Source organism: Ranitomeya imitator, chromosome 7, assembly GCF_032444005.1.
Source record: "Ranitomeya imitator isolate aRanImi1 chromosome 7, aRanImi1.pri, whole genome shotgun sequence".
NCBI lineage: Eukaryota > Metazoa > Chordata > Amphibia > Anura > Dendrobatidae > Ranitomeya > Ranitomeya imitator.
This window is the reverse complement of record NC_091288.1, coordinates 74,358,561-74,371,795: the sequence shown is the minus strand read 5'-3', so window position 1 is coordinate 74,371,795 and position 13,235 is coordinate 74,358,561. Positions and strand designations below refer to the sequence as shown.

At 43.6% G+C, this 13,235-nt stretch overlaps 1 protein-coding gene across 4 annotated transcripts in view; it reads right to left on the bottom strand.

Moving 5' to 3' along the window:
• The window catches only part of ITGB2 (integrin subunit beta 2), a 220,890-nt gene that overhangs the window by 10,409 nt on the left and 197,246 nt on the right, over positions 1-13,235 (bottom strand). For all 4 annotated transcript variants that reach the window (XM_069733517.1, XM_069733518.1, XM_069733520.1 and 1 more), the window contains exons 13-15: positions 6,163-6,373; positions 3,019-3,224; positions 441-607 (exon numbers count right to left, since the gene is read on the bottom strand). In XM_069733517.1, the coding sequence (XP_069589618.1) occupies positions 441-607; positions 3,019-3,224; positions 6,163-6,373 (584 nt within the window). The remainder of the gene's footprint in view (positions 1-440; positions 608-3,018; positions 3,225-6,162; positions 6,374-13,235) is intronic.

Genomic DNA, 13,235 nt, shown 5'->3' with positions numbered 1-13,235 from the left:
TCCCATCGGTGGGCATACGGGCCCACCCCACCTCGACGGGATAGTACGTCTAATGTCAGAAAGGGGTTAATACTAGAGATAGGACTATCCTTATTGGGAACACCTTGCCGTGGTGGGATGGCTTTTACACTTTTTTTTTATCAAAATAGTGTCAACTAAGTAGCCTGTATTATTTACATCCATGTACTATTTCTATTTATTCATATACTTAATGCTCATTTTGTTTTTATCCTAGGTTATATCTAGGTAACATGGGGAGGTCCCCAATGTGTTAAATTGTAATATGTAATAAACCTCAGACTCTCTCTTTGTTAAAGAGGTCCTCTCACACCAAGCAGGCTGCATCTACATATCCAGACTGAGAATTATAGTGTAGTGTTCTTTTTAATCTTGGTTTATGGTTATTGGGCAAAGTTAAAAGCTATAGTATTTTAAGTTACCTTGTCCCACTTGACGTGTTGTTTTTCTTTCTCGAAGCGCTGCCACTCTTTCCGATCCTTAACTTCTGTGATCAGTTTCCATATGATAAGACTGATGACTCCAATTAAAATGACACCTGCAATGGTGCCTCCCACAATTGCAAAGATGTTGGGTGCTTCGGGGCATTCTATGAATTAAAAAAAAACACAAAAACTGTAGGTTATTCATTTTGTTGTCTGTGAATGTTTTTCAAGCAGAAATTGAGAATCATCTTAAAAAATGTTAATGGAAAAAAAACTGCATAATTACACAGCAATGCATCTCCTGCTGCAGTATCCTGCAGATTTCGTCTTTCTAGTCCTGCCTTGACAAACCTAAAATTTCAGGTAAATTTTGACTTTGTATGTTTTATGCTAGTGTAGCAACTCACTTGGTAAAATCGGTAAAACTGCAACTGATCCTGCCAGATCCTGTACAGACTAGAGATCCTGATCCCACAGTCCTTACTGGTTCCTGCATGAGCTGAAAAAGCCCTAACCATATACTAGAAGATGTCGACTCAGACCTATGCTGCCTAAAAGGCCATTGAGCACGTCACGTTCCTTCTGGAGGGTAGAGTAGAGTATAAACTACCAATTAAAGCAAAAGTGTGCTGAAAAAAGGAAAGATCCCAGAGTGAGTAAAACAAACATTGGAATACCAAATAAAGAATGGAGTATGGGCTGGTAGATATTCTGCCACCTACTTTCGAAACAGGAACAGAAAATAGGGGAAGGGTAAAGAACAGAAACAGTAAGGAGTTAAACCCTAGATGAAATTTCACTGACTGGTTTTAAACTACAACAGAATGTCTGGACATCAAAAATGAGACTATCACCAGCAAGAAATGCCAGCCGGGGGAAACAATATAAAGTCACATCCAAAAGGTGATAGGGCAGACAAATGAAAACACATGGGTTATGCTAAACAGACTGCAGCCAGAAATCAGGACCTAAACACCCAGAGAAAAGGTGTGTCTGCTGTGACTCAATGGACAGAGAAGCCAACCACAAAACACAGGCTCAAGGGTTCGAACCCTGGAGAATGACAGTATGTCAGAGTTTGGTCCCCCTGCCGTTTCCATCTTTCCACTTTAGGAAGTGAGTTTTTTGGAGAAAGAACCCACAATTTAATGACTGTGCTGTGGGGGAAAGATAGCATCTTCGTTTGCTACATGTGACAGTGTTTCAATGAAACCCAAGTTTGGATCAGCCTGCTACTGAATTTTGATGTTAAAAGCATTCTTTAGTGAGAACTTTGAATTTTTGGGACTAATTTTTTATACTTTTTGCTACTGGATGGTCTTCACCATAGTCATTTGTTCACTCAGTAGGACAGGGCACAGGTAGTGGATATGAAGATTGTTTGCTGCATGAACCTGAGAAACACACACCTGTTGGGAGGAAAAGAATTGAAGATGGATACCAGCAATCTAATGTGAACAGTTTCCTGTATGTAGTAAATGTGTGGACTGCCTGATGAACAGGTGAGGATTACCAGAGATTTGTAGGAAAAGTCAGATGTTGCAACTGTATTGTATTGTACTAAATGTCCAACTCGGGGTCTGTATGCTGGGGAAACGGGGCAAAAACTGAGAACAGGGATAAATTCTCACCGCCATACAATAAAAGAAAAAAGAATGGATCTACCTGTGGCCAAACATTTTTGTATGCCTGATCAGAGCACCATGGACCTGAAATTACTTGTATTGAAAGGTAGCTTCAAATCTCAGAGAGACAGGAGAATCTGGGAATATAAACTTATGATGACCTTTGACACACTTAGTGCAGGAATGAATGTGTCTCATGGATTTATGTCTTTTTACATCAATTAAGGAATTTGCACTTCAGACCATGTGGGGTCATCATAACAGAACCAGACCCCAATCAGAGGACAATAAAACATTCACTCCTAATCTAGGAACTTTCCAATATTTATGGACACAACTGTTTATCACTTATCACGCTCCCATAATGACAGTTCTGTGCAGTGTTGTGTATAAATATGTGATTCTTCAGAATTTGCTTTAGTCTATGCCTGATGAAGAGGCCTGAGTAGTCTCGAAAGCTTGCAATTTGTTACCATCTTTTCAGTTAGCCATTAAAAGGTATCAACCACTGAGGACTCACAATTCTAAATATTTTTCTATCTACTGGCTAACACGGCACCAAGATATTTATCTTTCCTGTAGCAACTGTATTAGTTTTTTGATTTTTGACGATGACAATTTGGGGAATTATGATAAGGTTATTTTCATCTTCTTAAATGGGTAACATTACAGAGTTCTTTAAGAGAGCTGCATAAACGCTAAATGGTCTACCACTGTACCTCTTGTACCTCTGTGCAAGCCTGTTTCTTCATGTAAGGTCAGTAACTACCATGTATGTTGCCTTCTGAAAAACTCTAACTCTAAACATCTCTATTTAAACTACTACAAGCCTTTATTAGTAACAGAAACCCCTGTTATGAGAAGCAATTACAATAACAACATAACATACAGTAAGGGAATGACTAGTTAGACAATTCCGTGATATATAGTCTGCAGAACTTATTGTTTACCTCTTTTTAAAGTATATCGTATGGAGAAGTTGTTTCTACCGTTCTCCTCCTGTAAGTAATACTGCATCCAACAGTTGTCGGAATCTTTCTCTTTGCAGATTGGTTGTTCGGTGACATCCTCCACTGGTGTGACCCTGGCTCCAGAACAAATACTTATACAGTTCTCTAAATTCTTCCCTCCTTTAATATGACATTCAACACAGGGCCTATAGCATGGGAAAGGCAAGCTTTTAAGTTATGTGATCTTGAATATAGCACTCCTATGCAAATACATAAACATCATTAAACTTTTGGATTCTTATATTCTTTAAGGTACAAAAATTTTTTTTATAATCGACTTTATACTAATTAAAAGCTATCCCAACAGTAATAATGCATGAAGATCTTGCTATATCTCTTACAGATTTCTTACATCCTGTTTGATGATGCACAGACTGGCCGTGGTCTCCCCATCCGAACATGACAGCTTCATAGAAACATAAGAATCTGTTACACTTGGGTTAGAAGAGTCATGACCAGTCCATGCATTAGTGGTCAGTGCATGGACCGAATGGCATGGGCATCTAAATGAGCCTTAAGAGGTAATTATGGAGTTCTCCTTGAAGAATAGTCAGGACACATACAAATCAATAGTAGTTGTAGCTACATGAAGTCAAGGTTAACAGGCCATGATGATCACAGATTAGCTTCACCTTGCAATATGTAGCAGACCTGCTGCACCTTCACCCTACAGAAGAGGGCTTCTTCTTTATCTGCACTTTCACTTACAGTTATCCCAGATCTTGTCCCACTAGTCAGATGGCTCACTTGCTTACAGGACCGGAATACATTAAATCCTCATGGTAGCCTGTCTCTCACAATGTATATGCATTTTGTTCACTTTCAGGACCAAAACAGGTCAACTGTAACCTCATCATAATTTTCCAGGGAGCTGAAGGTCTTACACAGCCCACACAACTATAAGCGTGGGCTCCATTCATGGACTGAGATGTTGCAGGGCACACACTATTAGGCACTTACAAAATCATGCCATTCTGCAACTTCTCATATTCTTAGTCTCTGTCGGAACATTAGTTGACAGCTTTATTCAGGTACCCAATCAATTTTTTCGGCCTCAAGACTTTTCACAGTCTCAGATTGGATAAAGTGAGATCCAAGAAAGGTATTCCAGGTACTCAATGTAGTCTGGCAAACACTGCCATATAAAGATTCCCTGTGCCCCTTTCTAACAGTGCAGCAGTGCTGAATTTGATCCATTGTGTACCACAACCCACCAGTTCATCAAACCTCAGCACTAACTGGGCTCAGACAGTGCAAGACAAAGCACAAAGTAACCCAAAATGCACATCATAATTGTCATGATCCGTTCTGGAGTTTCGTCCTGTCTGCTCTTTCTCTGGGTGGATCATGTCAAGGGTTAACTTTTATCTGCCTCATTCTGGGCTCGGGTTTGCTATTTAGCTCCCAGGTATCCTGAGGGTGGTGTCAGTTATAGCTCTGTGTTTGGCGTGTGAACCTGACTCTGGAAACCCTTGATTTTTCCTACTGTGAACCTTGACTTGTCCTGTGTCTGTTATCTCCCCCTGCCTGCCCTTTCCCAGTGTCTCTTTGTTTGTCTGTATTTCTGCTTGACTCTCTGGTTCTGATCTCCTGGCTTGGCTTTTTGACTCCGCTTCAGTTTGTCCCTATTGTACCGTATTTTGCCCATCCTGGTTTACTGATCCCTTGCTTCGTCCTGACTATCCATTCTGTCTAAATCCTTTTGTACTGTTGTGCTGTCTTGTGCTCAGACTTGGCTTTCCTGACCTCGTTCTCGCCACTAGGTGGCATCTGTTCAGTTGCTCTGTGTGTGCAGTCTGGCTTCCCTACCAAGCTCCCCCTGGTGGAGGTTGCGCTGTACTGCACTGCAGCTGTATGACAATAACACAAGCGAATGCAGCACTCACTACAGACTTCTCTCAGGCTACCTTTTGTCAGGAACCTTTTTTAAAGAGGTTCTTTGGGAATAAACAATTGATGACATAATCCTAGGATAGGTCAACAATATGTGATTGATGTGAGTTTGAAATCTGCTCCATTAGCGACGGGATACAAGCAATGTATAGAGGGTAACTCAGTAGCCCAGTGCATTTTTTACTGGCCGCTGCTGTCTGTAACCGCTCAGTTTCTCGAGTACTCAGTCACTCACAGAAGTTAATCTTATATTAGCCTGCCATCACACATTGAGTCTTTGGTGCAATTTTGATGCTATTTCCGGAACCAAGGAGTGAATCTATAAAAGATCAGACTAATATATTTTCTTCCTGGTGGAATTAATTTTGACATTGGCTCTAAAAACTGCACCAGAAATGGATTAAAAAATTGCATGTTTGATTCAAGCCTAACAATGGGTTAAGATATTGCTGCAGGAAAAACTGCAGCAAAACTGACTTGTTTTTGCTGCAATTTTAGAAAACCATGGCCATTAGAATAAAAAGCACATGTACACCTCACATGTGAAGCCGCCCTTTACTGGAGTTTCTTTTCCTTGTACAAAGAAGGATTTTGATAATATTATACTAGATACCGTAATTCCTCGTAACGCAATGTCCTCATGTAATATTGCATTCCTTCCACTTTAGCGTTTCAGACGTATTTCTCCTTGAAACATGAAAGCATATGTTCTGATCTTTAGTTACATTATTGGTGGTTTAGTGTTCCGTGTACATAATAACAATGGACCAAGATGTGTTCTTGATATAATGCAGATTGTGTTAAAAAATGAATGGTGTACATGAGAATAAAGGTGTTTTTCGGCACATCCAGCCAGATTCTTTCACTTTTGAATGATATTCATGGGTCATACCAATGAGATTGTGATTTAAGTAAAAATAGAATCTCCTGTAGATATGGAGGCAAAGATATTAGAAACTGTATTCTGCATTTTCTTACTTACTGTATATCTGTTTCTGGGAAACATGGCGGCGTAAGGTGGCCATTACTGCTCGGACATGATAGGCATAACATTTGTCTCTTAGAGACAGGTATATACTACGTAAAGGCTGAAAAGCATTTCAATAAATTTAGGGAGGACAACAAGAGATTTAAGGAATTAAACACACAAACAAAAAAATGATCTAAAATGCAGTAATGCTACTTAGTTACCCAAAACGTGGACATTGGGAAGGGCATCCGGGACAAGTCTTGCAGTCTGGTCCTATATAACTTGGATCGCAGCTACATCTGTTGCATTCACACTTCCCGCGGCCGCTACATATCACTCCATTTTTCATGCAGTTAACTGTAGATTTTTTGCACTGACATCCAGGCCCATCAAAACCATCAAAGCAAGAGCAAATACCACAGTTACAGGTTCCTGTAAAATAATAGGAAACCAGTACAATGTAAACTGATTGTTTTACCTCTAGGCTTTCTTGTCTTATTTCGGACTGGGGTGAAAATGTGAATTCTGTAGGCGACATTGTAAGTTTGAGTTGCGTGACCCGAAAGACAGGAGCATCTCTTTCAGATCATTTTTAAGAGATCAATGTTACTTTTTATTTATTTTACTCACTTATTTAGCATATAAACTAAAACACCCAACACATGTACGGTATTCAATATTTTTATCCAGTAAAGTGCAAAAAATTGAATCTAGTAAGTATATTTCCAGAAAATTGTTTGTTTTTGGTGCATACTGCTACGTTTGAAGAAGGGGGAGGTTACCCCCGAAATGTCGCACAGGTGTGCAGGTGTCCTGGTCCTCCTTGTAGTGTCTCAGCATGTAGGAGTTTCTCCTGTGTACTTACAGCAATGTCCATTTATCTTTGGAGTGTGGGAAGTAACTGGAGTACCTGAAGGGAACCCACACAAACACAGGGAGAACATACAATCTCCCTGCAGATGTTGTCCTTGATGAGATTTGAGTTCAGCACCACATTGTTGCAAAGCAACAGTGCTAACAACTGAGCCACCATGCTATCCATAAAACTGATTATTTTATGTCACATTGTAATATGGGTCAAGGCTTCTTTGCTATGGGGCTCCAAAGTCTTGGCTCTTGCTACATAGTCTGATTTGCTAAACAAATCCAATTTGCTAGAATGCAGGGCATGACCAGAAGTCAGGCGAGCCCCACACACTTGTGTGAGTTCTGGGCCCATCCACTTTAACACCATCAATTAGTAGGAAATCAAGGCCATCCAGCTCCAAGACTGCCTAACCCCGCTCTGCTCTGCTACCTGAACCCTTCTGAGCCTGTTTCTTCTGCCCTACGACGCTGCTGACACCGAGGCCTACCTGAAGCCAGAGTCTCTCCTACGCAGTACTGGCGGTGTTGTTCTATCCCTCCTCCTCCAGTGATGGAACAGTTCAGACTGGCGGCCCAAGGCTCCAGAGGTGAGAGACTCCCGCACTTCTCTGCGGGGGGATTTCCCACAACTTTGTTGTCTGGTTGGATGGGTGTTCGCACTGACATACATCGAGGCCTGCTCCTGAAGAGCCCCCCTCTGTGTGTTGAAATTACTGGGGGGGACCCACTATCTGAAATGGCTGCTGTTATGATAAGGTAATTCAGTACCACAATGGACATAGAGGTCAGAGCACATACAGTGACCTGACAATAACCCAAAAACATAGAACGAGCTCTGAGACGTGGGAACTCTGCTGACCGCAATCCCTAATCCTCTCCAACCACACTAGAGGCAGCCGTGGATTGCGCCTAACGCTCCCTATGCAACTCGGCACAGCCTGAGAAACTAGCTAGCCTGAAGATAGAAAATAAGCCTACCTTGCCTCAGAGAAATACCCCAAAGGAAAAGGCAGCCCCCACATGTAATGACTGTGAGTTAAGATGAAAAGACAAACGTAGAGATGAAATAGATTTAGCAAAGTGAGGCCCGACTTTCTGAACAGAGCGAGGATAGGAAAGGTAACTATGCGGTCAACACAAAACCCTACAAAAACCATGCAAAGGGGGCAAAAAGACCCTCCGTACCGAACTAACGGCACGGAGGTACACCCTCTGCGTCCCAGAGCTTCCAGCAAGCAGAAAAAAACAAATAGACAAGCTGGACAGAAAAAAACAGCAAACAAAATAGCAAAGCGGAACTTAGCTATGCAGAGCAGCAGGCCACAGGAACGATCCAGGAGGAAACAGGTCCAATACTAGAACATTGACTGGAGGCCAGGATCAAGGCACTAGGTGGAGTTAAATAGAGCAGCACCTAACGACTTCACCACATCACCTGAGGAAGGAAACTCAGAAGCCGCAGTACCACTTTCCTCCACCAACGGAAGCTCACAGAGAGAATCAGCCGAAGTACCACTTGTGACCACAGGAGGGAGCTCTGCCACAGAATTCACAACAGTACCCCCCCCCCTTGAGGAGGGGTCACCGAACCCTCACCAGAGCCCCCAGGACGACCAGGATGAGCCACATGAAAGGCACGAACAAGATCAGGGGCATGGACATCAGAGGCAAAGACCCAGGAATTATCTTCCTGAGCATAACCCTTCCACTTAACCAGATACTGGAGTTTCCATCTTGAAACTCGAGAATCCAAAATCTTCTCCACAATATACTCCAACTCCCCCTCCACCAAAACCGGGGCAGGAGGATCAACAGATGGAACCATAGGTGCCACGTATCTCCGCAACAATGACCTATGGAATACGTTATGTATGGAAAAAGAATCTGGAAGGGTCAGACGAAAAGACACAGGATTAAGAACCTCAGAAATCCTATACGGACCAATGAAACGAGGTTTAAACTTAGGAGAGGAAACCTTCATAGGAATATGACGAGAAGATAACCAAACCAAATCCCCAACACGAAGTCGGGGACCCACACAGCGTCTGCGATTAGCGAAACGTTGAGCCTTCTCCTGGGACAAGGTCAAATTGTCCACTACATGAGTCCAAATCTGCTGCAACCTGTCCACCACAGTATCCACACCAGGACAGTCCGAAGACTCAACCTGCCCTGAAGAGAAACGAGGATGGAACCCAGAGTTGCAGAAAAACGGCGAAACCAAGGTAGCCGAGCTGGCCCGATTATTAAGGGCGAACTCAGCCAAAGGCAAAAAGGACACCCAGTCATCCTGATCAGCAGAAACAAAGCATCTCAGATATGTTTCCAAGGTCTGATTGGTTCGTTCGGTCTGGCCATTAGTCTGAGGATGGAAAGCCGAGGAAAAAGACAAGTCAATGCCCATCCTACCACAAAAGGCTCGCCAAAACCTCGAAACAAACTGGGAACCTCTATCAGAAACGATATTCTCTGGAATGCCATGTAAACGAACCACATGCTGGAAGAACAATGGCACCAAATCAGAGGAGGAAGGTAATTTAGACAAGGGTACCAAATGGACCATCTTAGAGAAGCGATCACAGACCACCCAAATGACTGACATCTTTTGAGAGACGGGAAGATCTGAAATAAAATCCATAGAGATATGTGTCCAAGGCCTCTTCGGGACCGTCAAGGGCAAAAGCAACCCACTGGCATGAGAACAGCAGGGCTTAGCCCGAGCACAAATCCCACAGGACTGCACAAAAGAACGCACATCCCGCGACAGAGATGGCCACCAAAAGGATCTAGCCACTAACTCTCTGGTACCAAAGATTCCAGGATGACCAGCCAACACCGAACAATGAACCTCAGAGATAACTTTATTCGTCCACCTATCAGGGACAAACAGCTTCTCCGCTGGGCAACGATCAGGTTTATTAGCCTGAAATTTTTGCAGCACCCGCCGCAAATCAGGGGAGATGGCAGACACAATTACTCCCTCTTTGAGGATACCCGCCGGCTCAGATAAACCCGGAGAGTCGGGCACAAAACTCCTAGACAGAGCATCCGCCTTCACATTTTTAGAGCCCGGAAGGTACGAAATCACAAAGTCAAAATGTGCAAAAAACAGCGACCAACGAGCCTGTCTAGGATTTAACCGCTTGGCAGACTCGAGATAAGTCAAGTTCTTATGATCAGTCAAGACCTCCACGCGATGCTTAGCTCCTTCAAGCCAATGACGCCACTCCTCGAATGCCCACTTCATGGCCAGCAATTCTCGATTGCCCACATCATAATTTCGCTCAGCAGGTGAAAACTTCCTGGAAAAGAAGGCGCATGGTTTCATCACCGAGCAATCAGAACTTCTCTGCGACAAAACAGCCCCTGCTCCAATCTCAGAAGCATCAACCTCGACCTGGAATGGAAGCGAAACATCTGGTTGACACAACACAGGGGCAGAAGAAAAACGATGCTTCAACTCCTGAAAAGCTTCCACAGCAGCAGAAGACCAATTGACCACATCAGCACCCTTCTTGGTCAAATCGGTCAATGGTTTAGCAATACTAGAAAAATTGCAGATGAAGCGACGATAAAAATTAGCAAAGCCCAGGAACTTTTGCAGACTTTTCAGAGATGTCGGCTGAGTCCAATCATGGATGGCTTGGACCTTAACAGGGTCCATCTCGATAGTAGAAGGGGAAAAGATGAACCCCAAAAATGAAACCTTCTGAACACCAAAGAGACACTTTGATCCCTTCACAAACAAAGAATTAGCACGCAGGACCTGAAACACCGTTCTGACCTGCTTCACATGAGACTCCCAATCATCCGAGAAAATCAAAATGTCATCCAAGTACACAATCAGGAATTTATCCAGGTACTCTCGGAAGATGTCATGCATAAAGGACTGAAACACTGATGGAGCATTGGCAAGTCCGAATGGCATTACTAGATACTCAAAATGGCCCTCGGGCGTATTAAATGCAGTTTTCCATTAATCGCCTCGCTTAATACGCACAAGATTATACGCACCATGAAGATCTATCTTGGTGAACCAACTAGGCCCCTTAATCCGAGCAAACAAATCAGATAACAACGGCAAGGGGTACTGAAATTTAACTGTGATCTTATTTAGAAGGCGGTAATCTATACAAGGTCTCAGCGAACCATCCTTCTTGGCTACAAAAAAGAACCCTGCTCCCAATGGCGACGATGACGGGCGAATATGCCCCTTCTCCAAGGACTCCTTCACATAACTCTGCATAGCGGCGTGCTCAGGCACAGACAAATTAAACAGTCGACCTTTTGAGAATTTACTACCAGGAATCAAATCGATAGCACAATCACAATCCCTATGCGGAGGTAGGGTATCGGACTTGGGCTCATCAAATACATCCCGGTAATCAGACAAGAACTCTGGAACCTCAGAAGGGGTGGATGACGAAATAGTCAGAAATGGGACATCACCATGTACCCCCTGACCACCCCAGCTGGACACAGACATGGATTTCTAATCTAATACTGGATTATGGACTTGTAGCCATGGCAACCCCAACACGACCACATCATGCAGATTATGCAACACCAGAAAGCGAATAACCTCCTGATGTGCAGGAGCCATGCACATGGTCAGCTGGGTCCAGTACTGAGGCTTATTCTTGGCCAAAGGCGTAGCATCAATTCCTCTCAATGGAATAGGACACTGCAAGGGCTCCAAGAAAAACCCACAACGCCTAGCATACTCCAAGTCCATCAAATTCAGGGCAGCGCCTGAATCCACAAATGCCATGACAGAATACGATGACAAAGAGCAGATCAAGGTAACGGACAGAAGAAATTTTGACTGTACCGTACCAATGGTGGCAGACCTAGCGAACCGCTTAGTGCGCTTAGGACAATCAGAGATAGCATGAGTGGAATCACCACAGTAGAAACACAGCCCATTCAGACGTCTGTGTTCTTGCCGTTCAACTCTGGTCAAAGTCCTATTGCACTGCATAGGCTCAGGTTTAAGCTCAGGTAATACCGCCAAATGGTGCACAGATTTACGCTCACGCAAGCGTCGACCGATCTGAATGGCCAAAGACATAGACTCATTCAGACCAGCAGGCATAGGAAATCCCACCATGACATCCTTAAGGGCTTCAGAGAGACCCTTTCTGAAAATAGCTGCGAGCGCACCTTCATTCCATTGAGTGAGTACGGACCATCACTACACCTGTGTCCTGAACCACCCAAATGTCTAGGGGAAAAAAAAGGCAAAACACAGTGCAGAGAAAAAAAAATGGTCTCAGAACTTCTTTTTTCCCTCTATTGAGAATCATTAGTACTTTCGGCCTCCAGTACTGTTATGATAAGGTAATTCAGTACCACAATGGACATAGAGGTCAGAGCACATACAGTGACCTGACAATAACCCAAAAACATAGAACGAGCTCTGAGACGTGGGAACTCTGCTGACCGCAAATCCCTAATCCTCTCCAACCACACTAGAGGCAGCCGTGGATTGCGCCTAACGCTCCCTATGCAACTCGGCACAGCCTGAGAAACTAGCTAGCCTGAAGATAGAAAATAAGCCTACCTTGCCTCAGAGAAATACCCCAAAGGAAAAGGCAGCCCCCACATGTAATGACTGTGAGTTAAGATGAAAAGACAAACGTAGAGATGAAATAGATTTAGCAAAGTGAGGCCCGACTTTCTGAACAGAGCGAGGATAGGAAAGGTAACTATGCGGTCAACACAAAACCCTACAAAAACCATGCAAAGGGGGCAAAAAGACCCTCCGTACCGAACTAACGGCACGGAGGTACACCCTCTGCGTCCCAGAGCTTCCAGCAAGCAGAAAAAAACAAATAGACAAGCTGGACAGAAAAAAACAGCAAACAAAATAGCAAAGCGGAACTTAGCTATGCAGAGCAGCAGGCCACAGGAACGATCCAGGAGGAAACAGGTCCAATACTAGAACATTGACTGGAGGCCAGGATCAAGGCACTAGGTGGAGTTAAATAGAGCAGCACCTAACGACTTCACCACATCACCTGAGGAAGGAAACTCAGAAGCCGCAGTACCACTTTCCTCCACCAACGGAAGCTCACAGAGAGAATCAGCCGAAGTACCACTTGTGACCACAGGAGGGAGCTCTGCCACAGAATTCACAACAGGCTGCCCTCCGGTCGCATTAACAGCCCTGCTGGGCTTCTGACTGCATTACCTTCACAGTGTTTTGTGCTCAGTTAACATGCAATAAGAGACTACTACAGTGGAGTCCCAACATCCTACCAATTAAATTTCCCCAGGCTTGAAGACATATATATTTTGGATTTACTAAGCACAATTCAGCATTGCTAGGGTTAATCCTATATTTTACTCATTTAACCAGTGCTGAGATGTAGTTACTAGATTATCCAACAATTCATAACCGCCCTCATGTTGAAATCACGCAGGA